Source organism: Lissotriton vulgaris, chromosome 2_1 (assembly GCF_964263255.1).
Source record: "Lissotriton vulgaris chromosome 2_1, aLisVul1.2, whole genome shotgun sequence".
Taxonomy (NCBI): Eukaryota; Metazoa; Chordata; class Amphibia; order Caudata; family Salamandridae; genus Lissotriton; species Lissotriton vulgaris.
In genome coordinates this window covers 1,915,724,086-1,915,743,834 of record NC_141687.1, presented here as the reverse complement: position 1 = coordinate 1,915,743,834, position 19,749 = coordinate 1,915,724,086, and the positions used below count along the sequence as shown (strand labels likewise).

Genomic DNA, 19,749 nt, shown 5'->3' with positions numbered 1-19,749 from the left:
ACAGGTAACTTCCCTTTTCAGCTTACTTCAAAAACAGAATATGTTAAACAGAGTTGTACATTGCTGATATTTAAATTTTCTTTTATTTTCAGGTTGGGGATTCAGTATGGGAACCAATTATCATTTCCACAGTTGGAGGGTGTTTGTTGTCATATGTGCTTTGCCTTGTATAGCTTCAGTGATTGCCCTGAAATTTATGCCAGAAAGCCCACGCTTTTTACTGGAGGTAAGATTTGATACTCAAAATATAAATTGCACGTACAGCTTTAAAATGGTTTTCAACATCGGTTCAATGGGAGTGCACTCGTCTAACATTGCAAAATGTTCGGAATTGGGAGAGACAGGACAGAAGTATGCCATCTGACACTTAGAGACTGACAATGGGGCGTACACTCTCATGACATGAGAGGACATGCCCCAAGCATCTACAAGTAAAGTGATAAAAATATCTGGCACTTGAAGTGGTATTAACTTAACTAAAAGTGAAGTACTGTAGCGCAATGAGTTTTTTTAACATCAAATAGTTAATAAAACATGTACACGTTAATATAACATTTCTAAAATTACTGTTATAAACATATACACTAAAATATTAACACAACGAGTTATGAGTCGGTTAGTATTAGGCATGAATGCAATTGTTTACACATTTTTTAAAATATCTTTCCCTTAATTATCGAATTAGCAATGTTAATATAACATATCAAACATTCAAAAGAAATTGTTTTCATAGCTTTCAATGTAATAAACAGTTTTTGTGGGAAATCTTTCCCTCAAAAACTTTATTTTTACAGGTCGTTTTCCCTGCCCGCTTAGTTATGCAAGCTTTACATATTGGAGAAGTTGGGAAGTTGTGAGTCCATTTAACTGTGCTATTCCTCAACAGATCTCTGGGTCACCAAAAAAACAACCGCAGCTTAATACAGTCCATGAGATGAATGGCATTGATTTGATAATGCTTCAGGGAAACAGCCCCTCTCAATAGAGGAATACTAAGCACGGATACTACAGGGACCAGAATGCTTTGGCCAGAGACCACTGGACGGGTACTAAGAGTTTAAATTCGTGCCCGACATGCTTTACACTGCTCATATGAACTTGCCTTTGATAAAGTGCATGCCAGCACGAAACGCGTCGGCATCTGGGTATGCGAGACATTTCTGCGAACTTCATTGCAGCTTCCTGGTAATAAACGGAGAACTTACCCTACCTCTGTTGTGGCTCGACCTTTTGAGGGCAAAACTTTTTTGTGGAATTAGTACGGCTGGCCCAGTGGTGGACAGAGCCCCGCCGCATAGAAATGGCTCTATGGTGATGCCAGATGGTTGTCAGCAGCGGGATAGGAGGTCGTTTTGGAAGCGTTACGATGCAGGGTGGAAAACAGGATATCTGCGCAAACCCACTGGGGTTGTATTTTGTTCATTGACAATTCACGAGCGCCTCAATAGAGGAATACTAAGCATGGATACTACAGGTACCAGAATGCTTTGGCCAGCGACCACTGGGCAGGTACTAAGAATTTAAATTCGTGCCCAACATGCTTTGCACTGCTCATATGAACTTACCTTTGATAAAGTGCATGCCAGTACGAAACGTGTCGGCATCTGTGTATGCGAGACATTCTGCGAACTTCATTGCAGATTCCTGGGAATAAACGGAGAACTTACCCTACCTATGTTGTGGCTCGTCCTTTTGGGGGCAACTCTTTTTTGTGGAATTAGTACGGCTGGCCCAGCCGTTGACGGAGCCCCGCCGCATAGAAGCGGCCCTGTGGTGATGCCAGATGGTTGTCAGCAGCGGGATAGGAGGTCGTTTTGGAAGTGTTACGATGCAGTGTGGAAAACTGGATATCTGCGCAAAACCACTTGGGTTTTATTTTGTTCATTGACAATGCACGAGCGCCTCAATAGAGGAATACTAAGCACGGATACTACAGGTACCAGAATGCTTTGGCCAGCGACCACTGGGCGGGTACTAAGAGTTTAAATTTGTGCCCGACATGCTTTGCACTGCTCATATGAACTTGCCTTTGATAAAGTGCATGCCAGCACGAAACGCGTCGGCATCTGTGTATGCGAGATATTCTGTGAACTTCATTGCAGCTTCCTGGTAATAAACGGAGAACTTACCCTACCTCTGTTGTGGCTCGACCTTTTGAGGGCAAAACTTTTTTGTGGAATTAGTACGGCTGGCCCAGCGGTAGACGGAGCCCCGCCGCATAGAAGCGGCTCTATGGTGATGCCAGATGGTTGTCAGCAGCGGGATAGGAGGTCGTTTTGGAAGCATTACGATGCAGGGTGGAAAACAGGATATCTGCGCAAACCCACGGGGGTTTTATTTTGTTCATTGACAATGCACAAGCGCCTCAATAGAGGAATACTAAGCATGGATACTACAGGTACCAGAATGCTTTGGCCAGCAACCACTGGGCAGGTACTAAGAGTTTAAATTCGTGCCCAACATGCTTTGCACTGCTCATATGAACTTACCTTTGATAAAGTGCATGCCAGTACGAAACGTGTCGACATCTGTGTATGCGAGACATTCTGCGAAATTCATTGCAGATTCCTGGGAATAAATGGAGAACTTACCCTACCTATGTTGTGGCTCGTCCTTTTGGGGGCAACTCTTTTTTGTGGCATTAGTACGGCTGGCCCAGCCGTGGACGGAGCCCCGCCGTGGACGGAGCCCCGCCGCATAGAAGCGGCCCTGTGGTGATGCCAGATGGTTGTCAGCAGCGGGATAGGAGGTCGTTTTGCAAGCGTTACGATGCAGTGTGGAAAACAGGATATCAGCGCAAACCCACTGGGGTTTTATTTTGTTCATTGACAATGCACAAGCGCCTCAATAGAGGAATACTAAGCACAGATACTACAGGTACCAGAATGCTTTTGTCAGCGACCACTTGGCGGGTACTAAGAGTTTAAATTCGTGCCCGACATGCTTTGCACTGCTCATATGAACTTGCCTTTGATAAAGTGCATGCCAGCACGAAACGCGCCGGCATCTGTGTGTGCAAGACATTCTGCGAACTTCATTGCAGCTTCCTGGTAATAAACGGAGAACCTACCCTACCTATGTTGTGGTTCGTCCTTTTGGGGGCAACTCTTTTTTGTGGAATATATATGTACATATATATATATAAAAGCACTCACATTACCTCTTATACATGATCTCATAAAGATCAAAAAGTTTCTACATATTTCACGCTCACTTTTATAAACCTCACATACACATATACCTTTTCAATATTATTTTCTCAAAATACAATGTATTTCACATACCTAAAAAGTTTGTTTGTTGGTGAAATAGTTTTTTTGCTCTTATTTTATAGTTTCAGTAATCTTGAGAAATGCGAAAAATAACCATTAGAATGGCATACCACTCTCATACAAAGCACCATTAATGGCAACTTTTTCAACTTTGCTCTCTCTGATAGTGCCAAAGGCAGCAATTAAAACATGCCTTTAATATTTTAGTTTTAAAAGTCAAGTTCTGAATGGTTGCTAAAAACAAATTTAGCTTGGTATTTTTGTGACTTTACGGGTACAGTACACTTTATCAGCAAAGTGTCACAAGGAAATGTAATCCTTATTAGACAGCAATCAGTCTAAATATCTCTAATTTCTTTAAACAGACAACTCTTTCTTCTAAGTCCCTTCCCCAATGTACTCTTAGCACAGTCTCCTGGCAATGAACTAGAACCAATAGTTCCCAAGTTCACAGTACATTTTAGAAGGGCCATACTAGTTACAAAAATGAGTTACAGCAGGTGCGGTTTACGGTACAGAATTAAAAGCCTATCCAAGTCTGCATTACATTTATTTATTTTTCCTGCAGCCAGTCATAGATGTAGTTACCTAAGCTTTCTAGACACTACCTAATGTTATTCACCTCCATATTCACACCATTCAGTATTTTGTTATTAAAACCAGGAGCATACCTTCATTTTATCTGCCTTCCATTTGGAAAACTCTCTCATTCAGCTCTAGCTTTCTCCTGTCTCCAACTGCTGCTTCACTTAAAAATGGGTAGAGTGTGGATTGTGGGCCACAGCTATGGCTTTTGGGCTAGAGAATCTGCTAGAAAAATGGATGTCGACAGGGACTTGGGTTTGGCTAATGTGAACATTACTTGTATTGGCCAGTAGTGTTAACGTGGCATTAATTGCTGCCTTTGCTGCCTTTGGTCAAAAGCATTCTGGATTCCTAACCCCCTGACCTCATAATTGTGCACTGTGATGGCAATGATCTAGACACACTGACTGGGGTAGGGCTGTAAATCCTAATTAAGGATACATTTGCACAATTATGACATTTTTCCCGCACACAGTCTTTATATACTCAACATATGCCAAATTCAGAAATTGAAGTGGTCTAATCAGTTCTGTCCACAGATTGAAAAAGCCAGGAAAAATAGTAATAAAACTGCTCATGCATTCCTAAGAGACCATAACATGGTTCCGACCTACAATAACAACCTGCACTTCGATATGCATAGAATCTATAGTAATGGAGTTCACTTTACAGACAAAGGCAACCGGATGTCTCTCAGCAACCTGAAATTCTGTATCATGTCTTATGTGTAGCTGTCATATACACACAGTGAACACAAAGGCTCTTCTAAGAGCCATCCTAGTGCCCAAATGTTGTTCATTTTATTTGTAAATATTATTTTTTTAAATTTTTGACAACTTTGTGATAGCGATATTTGTGAATACATCATGATATCCCAAAACAAAAGCAAACATTCAATAGTCACTAGCACATTCAAAATGTATAACTCTATAACTGATTTTAACATCACACTAGGGGCCAGATGTACGACCATTGTGATTTGTGACTCGCAAATTGCAACAAATTGCGAGTCGCAATTGGCGAGTTGCAAATCACAATGCACAACAGTGTCTGAGACACTGTTTGTGATTCCCAATGAGGTCGCAAATTGCATGCCTCATTATTATTAATGAGGCACTCACAATTTGCGATCCCATTGGGAATGGCTGGCCCTCCCAGGTATTGTGGCCTGCTGGGCTCAGCAGACCTCCATGTCTGGGACTGCTTTTAATTAAAGCAGTTTTTTTAAAATGCAGACCGATTTCCTTAAAGTACAAAATCAAATATTTTTGTTTAATTTCTTAAGGGCAGGTAGTGGTCCTTGGGACCACTGCCTGCCCCTAAAAAATATTTTCACCTTCATTTGCAAAGGGGAAGGGGTCCCCTGGAGCCTCCTTCCCATCTGCAACTGCATTACCACCCTCTTGAAGAGGGCGCTAAATTGCGAGTGTTTTGCAACTGCAATTGCAGTCGCAAAAGATTCATACATAGTGCTGCGGATGTATGTCGTTACTACGCGATGTTTTACATCGCAGTACTTTACGACGCATGTTTTACAACGCAATTCGTTACCACGACTTGCGTTGTTTGGGGCTGGATTGTGAATAGTTTAATTTACTATTCAAACTCCAGTCCCCATGGATAGTAGGGAAGGAGTTGGATAGTAAATTAAACTATTTACTATCCTGGAGCGCCCCCCAGCGCAATTCGTTGTTACAACTTGCGTTGTAAAAGTTGCGTCATAAGGGAACTGCGGTGTAACATCCGCGTTGTAAAGGATGTTCCCCTAGTGCTGCGTGTCACAATTAGGAAGGGAGGCCCTTGGAACGCCCTTTCCTAAGTGCGAGTCTCTAAACACTATTTTGCGAGTCGCAATTTTTGGCGACTCATAAAATAGTGTTTGTACATGGCCCACAGGGATTTTGCATGAGCAAACGGGTTGCAAATCCCGTCGTACATCTGGCTCTATATATATTACTGTCTAAATAACTCCGTAAAAACATGTATGAGTCTATGAATGTGTCTGGCACCACATGTATGTGTGTTTGAATGGGATCTGTGAATGGCTGTGTAACTGTGTCAGTGGGTCTGTGAGTGGGTGTAGGAGTATCTGTGTGTGTCTATGAGTGGGCGTGTAAGTATCCGAGTGGGTCTGTGAGTGGGTGCATCAGTTTCTGAGTGGGTCTGTGTTTGGGTACATGAGTGTCTGAATGTTGTTTATGAATGTGTACAAGATTGTATGAGTGGGACTGTGAGTGGGTACATGAGTTTCTGAGTGGGTCTGTGAGTGGGTGCATGAGCTTCAGAGTGGGTCTGTGAGTGGGAACACACGTCTCTGAGGGGGCCTGTGAGTGGGTGCCTCAGTATCTGAGTATGTGTCTGGATCTCTAACAGGGTCTGTGACCGGATGCATGAGTCTCTCAATGGGTCTCTGAGTGGTTGTATGAGCGTCTAAGTAGGTCTGCTAGTGACTGCATTAGAATATCATAGGGTCTGTGAGTGAGTGCATGAGAATATGACTGGGTCTCTGAGTGAGTGCATGATTATCTAAGCGGATCTTAGAGTTTATGTGTAAGTTTCACTGGGTAATGTGAGCGTATGTGAGAATCTGAATGAGTCTATGAGTGGATTAATGACTCAAAGTGCATCTGTGAGTGGCCGCATGAGTCTCTAAGTGCATCTGTTTGTAGGTGCATGAGTCTCTGAGTAGATCTGTGAGTGGATCCCTGAGCATCACAATGGATCTCAGTGTTTCCATGAGTTTCTCTGTGGGTCTGTCAGTGGGTGCATCAGTGCCTGAATGGGTCTGTGAGTAGGTGTATTCGACAGTGATTGCATAAGTGTCTGAGTGAGCCTGTAAATGGGTGCATGGGTATATAAATCAGTCTCCCAGTGGGTACATGAGTCATTGAGTGGGTCTGTGAGTGGGTGCATAACAATCTCAGTAACTGTGAGTGGGTGTGTGAGTCTCTGAGTGCATCTGTAAGTGGGTGCATGAGTCTCTGAGTGGGTCTGTCAGTGGGTGCCTGACTTGTTGGATCTGTGAGTGGGTGCATGTCTGTGAGTGGGTCAGTGAGTGAGTGCGTGTGTCTGTGAGTGAATGTATGAGTCCTGATAGGATCTGGAAGTAGACGTGTGAGTCACTAAGTGCGTCTGTGAGCGGGTTCATGTGTCTCAGAGTGCATCTGTAAGTGGGTGTGTGAGTATCTAAGTGGATCTCTAAGTGGGTGCTTGAGTGTCTATGTAGGTCTGGGAATGGGTGTATGAGTGTATGAGTGAATGGGTTAGTGTGTGAGTGGGTGTTGGAGTCTCTGAATGGGTCAGTGAGTGGGTGCCTAAATGAGTGGATCTTGGCGTGGTACATCAGTGTCTGTGTGACTCTGTGAGTAGGTGCTTAAGTCTGTGAGTGGGTCTGAGTCAGTGCGTGGGTCTCTGAGTGGGACTGTCAGTGAGAGCATTAGTCTTAGGTTGGTCTGGTAGTGGGTGTATTAGTCTCTAAATGCATCTGTAAGTGAGTACATGAGTCTCTGAGTATGTCTGTGAGTGGGTGCATGAGTCTCTGAGTACATCTGGCAGTGGTTGCAGGAGTATCTTAGTGGATCTCTAAGTGGGTGCATGAGTCTCTCTGTGGGCCTGTGAGTGGATGCTTGAGTGTCTGAGTGGGTCTATGAGTGGGTGTGTGCATCTCTGAGTGGGTCTGTCAGTGGGCACATGAGTGTTTGAGTGGGTTCATTGATGTCTGTGTAGGTCTGTGAGTGGGTGCACGTCTTTGAGTGCATCTCTGAGTCGATGCATGACTCTCAGGGGGGTATTCACAAGGACGTAACTCCGATTTATCCCCACCTTACCGCATCAAAAGCGGAGATAGATGTAACACCCCATTCACAAGCTTGTGCACACTGCAGACATCGCCAGTATTCCCCTCGATAACTGCCCCAAAATTTACCTCCCTGGTGGACACCACCAACTAACCATAATGAGATGCAGCAGAGGCATTCCTGTGTAAAAACACACGAAAAACCCCCAACACTACTTTCACAATGACATGCCAGATCCGCGATAAGCCGCGGTAGCAGCAGGGAATTAACACAGCAGGTGTAAACCCGGACGACTACCTGCAGCAGGCAACGGAGCCCCACACACAGCCACACCCAAAGAACAAAAGACGCCATGGAGATCCTTATCATGCAGCTCGGAATCCCAACAGGGCCACAACACCCACAGCCACCACCCCAGGACCCGGAGCTGCCCTCCTGGACCACTACAGAGGCAGCGCAGAGTAAGACAGCGGACCTATTGAAAATCCACCAGTCTCACAGACCTAAAGCCTGAGGAAGTCATTGCCCACTACAGGCTTAAAGGAACAACCATCATCCGCATCATGACCCACATAGCCCACAGATTGATGGTCCCAACACAGCGGAGAAGCAACATCCCTCTGCAGACAAAGCTGCTGGCTGTGCTGCACCTATTGGCCTCTGGTTCCTTCCAACCAACAACTGCTAGAGTCTGTGGGGTCTCACAGCCAGCCCTATCAAAGTTCATCACACCTGTCCTGGATGCCATCCTCAGCTTCATACCCCAGTACCTTCACTTCCCCCACCCTGCGCAGGAACAGCAGGAGACCAAGCAAGACTTCTACGTCATAGCCGGATTCCTAGCCGTGTTGGAGGCAATAGACTGCACACATGTCCCACTTGTGCCCCCTGCGGATACTGCACACCACTACCGCAACACAAAGCACACGCATTCCATCAATGTGCAGGCAATAGTGGACCACCGGGGACTCTTCACCAATGTCGTCGCAAACTACCCAGGCAGTGAGCACGATTCCTTCATCTTCCAACAGTCCGTCATCAAAAAGTGCTTCCAGGATGACACATATGGAACTGGAATGCTCGTTGGTAAGTGGCAAATCAACACATCACACACCTCAAAGCCACCATCACACAAGGCACAACTGTGGGAATGCACCTGTGACCAAACCACATACAACATGGCAATCAACATGTCCTCCTACCAGACACAACACCACCACTCCATGGTGATCCCGGACTACCCCTGCACACCATACAGCCATATCATGGCACCACAGCCACTCAACAGCTGAACGTGTGTAGATGCGGAATGCAGCCATGTGCGAAGGATGCAAGTGTACACAATGACAAGTGAGGGGTGCATGTGCAGGACAGACGTGGGCATGCAATCTATAAACATGTCCATGCAGGCTACAACTGCTGGTGACTGGAGAGTAGTGAACAGTGGACGCAACCATGTCACACCAGGCTGTGGCCCTGATAGCGGAAATGTCGCTCACTGCGTCCCCACCCTGTGTGCGTGAGCGTAGTGGGTGGTCCCTGAGTACACCAGGGCTGCGCAGTCGTGTGGACAAAAAACGGATGGTGCAGAGCATGGTTCTCTCCTGGAAAGGCCAACATCACTGACAGGGCGGCGCCTCGCAGTCCGCCACAAGGCTGACGCTGTGAGCAGCAGGGCCAGCGACCCTATTCGCCTGCTGCACCTCATTACGCTAACACCCAGACCAGGCCTGCCGGCCCTAGAGCCCCTAGGCCTCACTGCTCACCTGCTGACACCGTTGTGTGCCAAAGAGGGCTCACCACATACCGGGGCAAGCACCAAGACCCAGTCCCGCAATCTCTGCAGCCTCTGCAGACCATTGATGGCCCCCACAATGCTGGCCCACATCATTCCTTCCTCATTGACATACTCCACCGGCGTCACCCTGGTCACAGTGGTCCCACATGTGGAACTGTGTCCTGAGTCCTGAATGGCCGTGAAACCTTGTACGTGGCGGCGGCCACAGCGCCAGACCCCCTTTGATTAGTGTGGTATATTTCCATATGGCAGTCCGGCTTCATGTGGTGCCACTAACCCTGTGCGCCATGAGTGACTGTCAGCCTCCGGTAGAACATCGTTGGTGTCTGAGCCTGTGGCCTGGGGGTTGACATCAGCAAAGGGCATGTACGTACATGGTATCTGGCATGAGTCTGTGGCATTCATGTCTGTCATGATGCCGGACACAGCAGTCATGTATCCTCTGCATCATACCCTGGGGGTTCACCTTACACTGTCCACCAAGACACTCCGCGACTAGCTCCTTTTACATCTACGGATACCTGCTCTGCCCCCATGACCCTACCCCAGACTCCCGCAGTCAGCGTCCTGGTGGGCCCGTGTCAGCCGCAGTGCATCCGGGGCCACAAACCCTGTGCAACTCAAGTCATCCCCCATGTTGTTCTTACATTGCATTTCTGGATGCGTGATGACTGTTGCCTTGTTACCTGCACTGGCTACTCCCTGGGGGCTGGCTTACACTCACCCCACACACAGCAGGCACATGCATCACTGGATTATTGGGCCTACCATCACATCCTGCCGAACCACGTATTGACTCCTTTCTCCCTGCACTGTCACAGGTGATCAAGGATATGCACTCTGCCCTTGGATGATGACACCCCTCCAAGACCCGAACATACCCGCCAGGAAGTAGTACAATGTGGCCCACAAGCGTACCAGGGGCATCGTTGAACGCACATTTGGCACATTTCAGGTGCCTGGACGGCACAGGTGGAAAGCTCCTGTACAGCCCGAGATCGTGTGCAAGATGATTGTTGCATGTTGTGTATTGCACAACATCTGTGTATGCACCAATGCCCCATGGAGCCCAGTTCCAGAAGTACCAGACGATGATGTGGACAATGGGGCAGATGGCCCATATCCCACTGCAGCTGTGGCAGGAAAGGCCCATAAGAACACCATTATTGACAATTCTCATGAGCACCTCACATTGTGGCCGTCCCAGGCAATCATGGGACAGTACGAGTTGCCCACAAACACAGCATGTGTGAATAAAACATATTGCTGGTTGCAGGTTGTACTTGTACATTGTCCTGTCAAAGTTTCCTGCTGTGCTAGATGTGATTTGCCATGTCGTGCACATTTGCGGCACCAAGTTGTGTCCTGTGTTCTGTTGTGGAGGTGATGCTGTTTATACCGGGATGTTGTCAATGTCGAGGTGCACTTCTACTTATGTGCGTATTCTGTACTGTGGTTGATTAGCTCGTGCAGCTCTGATTTTTCTGCCACTGGTCCCTTTCAGGCAGTGTGCCCGTCAATTCTGTGCTTCCACGGTGATGAGGTGTTGCAGACTTGGCTGACTTGTGCTCTTTGTCCAGTTGTGCCTCTTGGACATGGTCTGTCCACAGATGTGCCGATGACGCCAGGGGTTGTTTATGCAGGTGGTTGTGTCTGAGTGTGACCTGCTCCTTTCCGGTTGTGGTCCACACTCAGCCTCCACAGTGTTGTGCTGTGTACATTGTCATGGTGATTGCACTGCAGTCATGCTACGAGTCATGTTGTGTTTCTTAAGATTGTCAGTGTGGCTGACATATGTGCATGTTTGCTGTGTTTCGCACATGTGCAAGTGTTGGTTGTGTGCTTGTTGATATGTTGTAGGGGTGCCCCTTTGGCCGCATGGGGTAAGTGGGACTACTTGAAGTTTGTCTGTGGGCCATTGTGCTGGGCTCCCCCATCCACCCACTCCCTGGTCGGTGTATTCTGGGGTGTTCATCCGTGGGTATTGGAGGGTACATGTTGTGCTCTGCAGTGGCTCAGGGTGCATCCGTGGTACTATGCAGTTGATGTCCTTTTTGGTGGCAATTTCCGTCTGCAGTTCTTCTGCTTTTTCCCCGCTTTATGCGTGGGGATTGCTGGCCTTGCGCTGGTTATCACATTTTCTTATTGGGTTTGGGCATATCGCGTCTTTTTACGTCTTGGGGTTTGTGTTTTTATCTTTTGTTTTGGCGGTCTATCGCGTGGTACCACTGTGTTCTGAATTCCACATTGACACAGGGTTATTTTCCAGCGATGGGCTGCGATGTGTAAATCTGCGTTAGCAATTTCTAGTGATGTTTAGCACACGTTCTTGTAAATATACCCCTCAGAATAGATCTGTGACTGGGTGGATGAAATCCTGAGGGGGTGTGAGTGGGTGTTTTACTTTCTGAGTTTGTCTGTGAGTGTGTGCATCATCATCAGAGTGGGCCCATGAATGTTTATATTGCTGATATTCCCGAATTCGCTGTGCCATTACACTGGGAGCTGCGCTGGCAATGAGAAACAAATTAGCGAATATCATGCTAAGAAACAAAATCTGTTCAGCGAAATATTGTTGACATGTGGAGTTCTTGAAAGATCATTATATGTCTATTGTGGTGTCAGGACTCCTTACACCAAGTTGTGCCATTTGGTTTCAGCCTCGGGGACTATCCCGATACACTAAAATGGTGACTACAACTCTCTTCCCAGGTTGTGGATAGCCAATCACAGCATCCCTATTAGTGTGCGCATCCACGATTCATTGCGAATTATGTGCGATCATAGCTATGCAAATGTGGATTTCCTTTAATTTCTCAACAACTACTGCACAAATTTACACCAAATAACAAAAAGCGCAATCTGTGGATCAAAAGCTTGCTTTCTGCCAGATTGTGTGTAATTACATCCAGCGGTTCAGGCTGCAGGCGTGTCTAATGAGTCTAAGGGAATTAACACATTTTTTTACCACCCTTTATCTCGACCCCACTTGACAAATCACCCCAAAACTTTCATTGTGCAACAAGAATCATGAGTACACTTTTTGGGGAAAATTTTGGGAAGATTTGTCAAACAGCGCCAATGTGATAGGCTATTCAAAAAAAGCTTTTTCTATGGAAATTTGGTCCTAACTATAACCACCTACTGGCGACCGCAACTAGGTAATACATTTTTAAAAAACATCGTAGGAAAAAGCATTATCTCTCCCTTGTGTAAGAGTTTTTAAGATAGAGGTGGAACGTTCTAGAGGTCAGGCACCCCTGGCATTCCTATGGTGCAACATCAACTCTCCACACCTGCCCCAACCCTCCTGCACAGCATACAGGGACAGTTCAAGATGGCGCAGTCCAGAACCTACTGATCACATCTCCTCTGGAAAGATCAGCGTAACCCTTCACTGGCATCAATACCATGGAATTCCCAACCAAAACTTTAAAGAGGAGCCCCCTCCGGTGTTGATTTCAGTTGTCTGGGCTCCCTCCTTAGTGGAGATAGGCTGTTCTTTGCCCTGGTACGGTATGACAGCTAATTAATGGGTGCAGATTTTCTTCCCCACTACTTCCTCCTCATGATCTGTGCTTGTGCTCTGTCCTTTAAACATGGCTTACACCCAATTGGCACATTTATATTACTTGTAAGTCCCTAGTAAAGTGGCACTACATGAACCCATGGCCTGTAAATTAAATGCTATCTGTGGACCTGCAGTATCCATTGTGCCACTCACTTAAGTAGTCCTTTAAACATATCTCAGGCATGCCATTTCCTCCTGTGTGTGTAGTTTAAACTGCTATTTTGACCAGGCAAAATACACCTTTTTGGCAGGCGCGAGCATTGCTTTTTAATACATATTAGTCCCCTCCTTACAGGGGTAGGCCCTAAACAGCCAATAGGACAGGGTGCAATGTACTTAAAAAGTTTTGCATGTCCTGGTAGTGAAAACATTCTACATTTATTTTTCACTATTGTAAGGCCTACCACCCCCATATGATAACATTATGTTACCACATTACATTTTAATATTAGGTTGCTTTTTTTTTATTTATTAAGTGATACCTTTCAATAAGAAGAGCAGATAGCAATGCTGATATTGGTCCCTAAATAATTGTTATTTAAAACCCTCTTTAATGGTTAAGTTTGCTTTTATGTCACAATGTTGAAAAGGCCACTTTTAGAATGTTGGCATTTTCTTGTACTAACCATTTGGTCTCTCCCCCTGGTATCCTGTATCCCATGACTGGCTGCTGGTTCTTCTATATAGCTCCCAGACAGTAAGACAAAGGCAAATAGGTGTTGTCAGGATGGGCCCTCTCTGACTTGATAGGGGGTGGAGCTGTTACCTACCACACATGCACCTCACAACGACTGAACCAAGGCACACTCACAAAGGGTGTCACACCAGTCTTTTGTGCCCCCAGACAAGCTGGGGCCAGGACAGGTAGGCGTGGGGGTGGGCAATTTAAAAGCCTTCTCCTATTTCAAAACTGGAACCAATTATAAATATTGGACCCTCAGACCTAACTCTTCAGTGCATGACTTAGAAGGACTGTCGTGCTTAGCCTTAAAATTTGCTGCACTGGTTAGACAAGCAATGTGTAAAATAGACAAATGTGATGCTTGTATATAACAAACAGATGCTGCAACTAATTTTGTGCCCTGGCACTATCTCATATTTGAATGAAGATAAAAGTAAAGATTTATCACAAATATATGCTATTAAAAATATGACTGCAAGTTTATTTTCAAGTATGTTTTGATTTTTCTAATCCAGTTATGTTTTTGGTTACCAGATGGGCAAGCATGATGAAGCATGGATGATTCTGAAGAGGGTTCATGACACAAATATGCGGGCTAAAGGAGAGCCTGAAAAAGTGTTTACTGTAAGTGAATAGTTCTGAGATGTTATTTAGTTGTATTGCTCATAATATCTGAGGATTAGTAAAGTATCTTTGTTTTGCTGGATGGGTATCATCTAGGCTAAGAATGTTGCCTACTTTTTTGTACATGTGACTATATACATACTTTAGGACAGTGCATTTAGTAGATAGATCCTGCTGGGCTCGGAGACACTCTTCTTTTAGAATGGGCAACTGCTGTCTCCCACTGCTTGGGTTTACCTAATAGCACTGCTCCCCTAAGTGTTGCCATCTCCTATGTTATACCCAACTTCCCTACTATTGCCATGGACGTCAACTCAGGAAAATGCAAGGGGCAGCAGAAGTGGCCATTATCCCCCTAATAATATCACAGGAAATAATATTGCATGACTTTAGTCATGATTATGTCATTGGGGGCGATAAAATGTGGCTCTCTCCATGCTGAAATCACAGCCTTGTTGCAACATTAACTAAAAATCAATAATTCAAGCAGAGGTTCATACTGAGACTGTGCTCTGCAAAAATGTCTTCAAATAAGTAGTTGGCTGCTGTAATGACCAAGTGTAAAACATAGCTTAGCATTTATCCTGGGGCTTGACAGCAGGCACCAAAGATCATGCATTGGCAGCAAACCAGTGTTTACCAATAACTATGTGTCTCCTAATTTAATTAGCAACAGCAGACACTTTCATCATAGCATCTCTTCATGAACATCGGGTTCCTTTGGGTTTAAGCCAGCACTGGTCTTATTACAAGTCTAAAGAGCTATGCTTAATTTTTTGAAATGGCTAGAGGGGGACAGAGATGTACTTCAGTTTATTAAAGTTAAATGGCTGCACTAAGAAACAAGGTCAAAGCAGCACTTTGCATATGTGTCAGACTGTAAGTATTGCAATCATTCACTCGCATTGGCATATATCAAAGTACTAACAGCTTATATAAAAGAGACCTTGTACCTGCTGTACATTTTTTCTGGACCATCATTATATGACCGACTCAAAAATACACTGTAATTTACTCTATTTTGCAATCTTGATGTTGTCAGCACAGTCACTCATTTGAACCTCATGAATAGTTTTGATCTAAATACAATTTTCATGCAGTGCTTAATAGAAATGGCCTGATGTCATAGTCTGGCTCACCTTGAGGTCATCTTACACAAGCTGTAACCTCAGGCAGAATGAATTAAAGCTGAATGTTGGACCTGACCTGCTGTTCAGGGTCACCCCCAAAACATTTGCCTTTTACCCTCCATTTTTTGATGAATTCATGTTTTTGGGCCTTAGGACTCTTATGTACTTTATGACTACTAACCAGTGCTAAAGTGCTTCTGCCCTTTCCTTCAAACAAGTTCAAATTGGCTTATAACCAATTGGCATGTTTAATTTACTAGTAAGTCCCTTGTAGAGTGGTATACCATATACCCAGGGACTGTAAGTTTAATGCTACCGGCAGGCCTGCAGTACTTATTGCACCAGCCACTTAAGTAGGACTTCAAAGTATGTCCCAGGCATGCCATGCAGCCTGAATGCAGTGTCAAAATGCCATGTTCATTTGGCATGTAAACCCCCTTGCCAGGCCTTTATCTCCCCTTTTAACATAAGGCCCCCATAAGGTAGGCCCTAGGTTGCCCTTAGGTCAGGGTGCAGTGTTATTACAAAGTTGGACATGTACTTATCAGTTTTATATGTCCTGGTAATGAAAACCCCCCAAATTTGTTTTTCACTATTGTGAGGCCTACCCCACTCTTAGGATAACATTGGGGATTCCTTATTCCATTTCATAAGCTGTCATTCCTAATTGAGAGGGGGTGATATATCATGTTTTGTACCTACAAACTGAAATGATAAACCCTCTTTAATGGTGAATTTGGATTTTTCATTCCAATTTTGAAAATGCTTCTTTTACAACGTTGGCAATTCCCTGTCTCTAGCCCTTTTGTGGCTATAGCCTGGCTTGGGTCACATGAATGATAATTAGACTGTGAATTCCTCCCAGCCAGTCAAACAATTGAGGGATTAGGTATGCTTGAATGGGCCATCTGCAGGCAGGATGGGGGGTGGAGCTAAGCACAGTTCACTTATACTTGAGTAGGTTGTACTCTGCCTCCACACAAAGGGCCTAACAACTCTGTAGTGTCACTGCACCCAACTTGGAGCCAGGGCCAGGAAGTCAGAACATTCCGTGCACCTCAAAGACCCTTACCAGAAGCTTCTCCTACCTTCCAGAAGAAGGGCACCAGTGTATAAAAATAGGACCTTGAAACCCATTTTTCGGTTCACTAATGGACCTGCGAATGGACTCTCAGAGAATTGCTTGCTGCTGTGACCTGTTGTGCACTCTGCCAGACTGATGCTGTACCTAAAAGGGCTGCTTTGCTGCCAGGAGCCTTCCTTGAAGCTTCAGAGGCCAGACTTGCTCTTGAGCCCTGCATCTACACCTGCACCTAGGACTACCAGAAGGGACTCCAAGGTTTCTGGCCTCCTGTTCAGAGCCACAAGGACATAACAGGCTCCCAATAATCCTGAACCCTCACCTCTACCAAGCCTGAATAAGTTCTGAACCCCTAAGAGGTATCCTCCAGGTGCTGGATTCTTGGGTACGCAAAGGGCCATTTTCCAAAACTTAGGGGCTAGACAAAATTTGGCCAAAAAGTGCTCTGAGAACCAGGAAGAGACCAGGACCAACCTGCTCGACTGAGGTGCATTACTGGTTGGATTGAATAAGCAGCTTCTCCCGCTACGTTCTTCTCCGCAGCAGCAAATATGTTTTCAGCGGTCCTTCTCCAAAGATGTATCAAGGAACTGTTTGAAGCTACAGCCCTTTGCTTCGTCCTGCTGGAGTTTTTCTACTTCCATTAAATTGACTAAGTTTGGATGTAAAAATCTTCACCGCAGCTTCAACCCAAGGCCATCTGACGTTGAAGCTCCCTAACCGAACAACTCCTGCAGCCTTGCCTCACTGAACTTTACCTTCTCAGACATTTTTCTTCAAGAATATTTCAAATTCCAAAGGTAAGAGCAGACCGGGCCTAATCCCCTTCTTGTACGCAAACCATGCTCCATCACTGTCGGCCTTAACATTCAACTTTGAACCGGACTGCCGCAACCAGATGTCCGCAGTTGGTGCTTTGATCTTTTTAGATGCTAGATTTCACTTACAACTTTAGAAATTCCTAACTCCGGTTCTACTGATTGGATTTTTGTTGTTTTGGTGTCAAATAATGTATTAAAGTTTGCTATAGTTTTCTAAATTTGCTTGGGGTTTTTTGTGTTGTGTTTTGACCTTAGTGCTGTTTGTGTGCTGCATAAAACTTTACATATTGCCTCTAAGTTAAACCTGCCTGCTTTTGTGCCAAGCTACCCAGGGTTAAGCACAGAATAATTTAGTGACTCACCCTGCAAGGGATTGTGGCTGTTTTTTGACCAGGGCTCACACCTCAGTCAACTAACAACCTACCTTCTAACACTAAAGAAGTGACCTTTGAAGTAAAACAGAAAGAAATACCCATCTAGCAGGTATGTTTCATAATGTAAATCTAGTAAATCTGGGCTCAGTCTCAGCTTCCTCAAAGTGTTTGATTTTAGGCAAATATTTTAATTCACGGTGCTTCCTGTTTCTTCATTATCATATATGAGAGCATCTTGAAATTTGTGAGATTGGGATGTGTGCTGTACAAAACCCTCTCTTCTATTCTGATTTAATAGATAATAATGTTGCTCCACACATAATTAGGAGATCATCGACCTATGGGCTGAACATGACAACTGACTTTCTTCGTATTTCACTAATGGCATTGTGGGGGTGGGGTACATGAATGTTTGTAAGTTCATGTCTAGAAAGTAGCACTTTTAATGAACGTCTATCAATGCAGTACAGTTTTTTTAAGCCTAACATTTTTACATGTTTGTTGGACCTGGCTCTTTCTGCAGGGTTATCCCCAAATGTTTTGCCTTCCTTCTCCCTTTTTCTGTTCTTCTTTTTGTTGGCTTTAGAACTCTGAGCACTATACCACTGTTAACCTAGTCTAAAGTGCATGTGCTCTCTCCCCAAAACATGGTATGATTGGTCTGCACCTATTTTGTATGTTATAATGTTGCATACCATGTAACCAGAGCCTTTAAATTAAATTCAGCACTTTTTGTGCCACCCACAATTAGTAGCCTTTGTTGTATGATTTACAATCCAAACATTTCTATCGCTCAATTTTAGCAAATGGATTTAGAGCCGACCCTTAGCTCAGTCTGTTAATGTGTTTGTCTGCCCACCTATAGTGTGTAATCATTTTAAAGACACTGGCTGTTCTCCTTTCAGTTATGCGGCTTTTTGCCTTCCCATTATTCTTCTGTGCTGCTGTTTGTGACATTCATGCCCATGTTCCCGAAGGGGGTGTGGACTGGCAGCAGGTCCCATAGCTAAAGTCATTTCAGGCAGGAGGCGTGACTGTAGACTTCATTCAGTCTGACAGTGCTCTGCTTCGAGGACCTGGGAAGCAAAGAGTGTGAGCAGCTTTACTCTGGTGTCCAGTTCCCATCTTCAACATTCCTTGAGCTGACAGGGCACATGAGGAACGAACTGGACGCTGTTCACTCTCAATAAGTTTCCACAAAAACATTCCTTGCATAAGTGGCGAACCAAACTCCTAAGCATGAGGACGTCTCTTGCAGTAATGTATGCTATTGATGTTTCAGCACTGCAGAACGATACATCAGTATGCTCTGGTTATTGTCATCTATACAGGGGGTTACAAGGACCATGCCAGCGGTCACAGGCTGAATATCAGAGGTAGCTACTGCAACTCCTGGTGACCCCTAAATGATGTTCATGCCGTTAGCCACATTTTAGCTAATTTTCACTTTTAGTAGCCATCTTCCTTCTCCTTGTTTGACTTGTTTTTTATTGATATTTAAACATGAAAAGCACACATGTAGCAATAGCGTCAATTTCGTAGCTCAGTGGGCAGCAGCAGCAGGCCATACAATAACCACGGATTAAAGTCACCAACTACACTTAGGTGCCGATTTTCTACTTTTCCATGTAACACACCACAGCAACAAAGGTTGCTGTGCTGATTGGCATGCAGTGGAGACCGCAGAACAGCCCCATATCTACTAAAATACAGAACTGTTTTTCTCTCCCAACAGCGCTAGTGCACTTTGTATGCCATGGTCCAATGCACACACCCTAACACCATTGTGTAATGGTGTTTCCATTCATTTGAGCATAGGTTTTGTACTGGAACAGCTCCTTAATGCAAAGGAGAGCATTGTGCTACTTGCATTACTTTAGGCAACTTTCAAATGAAAATCCGAATTTGCATTAGAAAGTGAATCCCAATACAACATTTTGTGCTGGATTTGCATCCCTTTTGTGAACCCATAAACCCTGCAATAGTGGAGTTGCAGAACCATTATCACTTTGGA

The 19,749-nt window shown here is 44.9% G+C and overlaps 1 protein-coding gene across 1 annotated transcript in view; it reads left to right on the top strand.

The window, feature by feature from the left end:
- SV2B (synaptic vesicle glycoprotein 2B) overlaps positions 1–19,749 on the top strand; it is a 281,226-nt gene that overhangs the window by 160,086 nt on the left and 101,391 nt on the right. The window contains exons 4-5 of the mRNA XM_086958097.1: positions 93–226; positions 14,240–14,329. Coding sequence (XP_086814223.1) covers positions 93–226; positions 14,240–14,329 — 224 coding nt within the window. The remainder of the gene's footprint in view (positions 1–92; positions 227–14,239; positions 14,330–19,749) is intronic.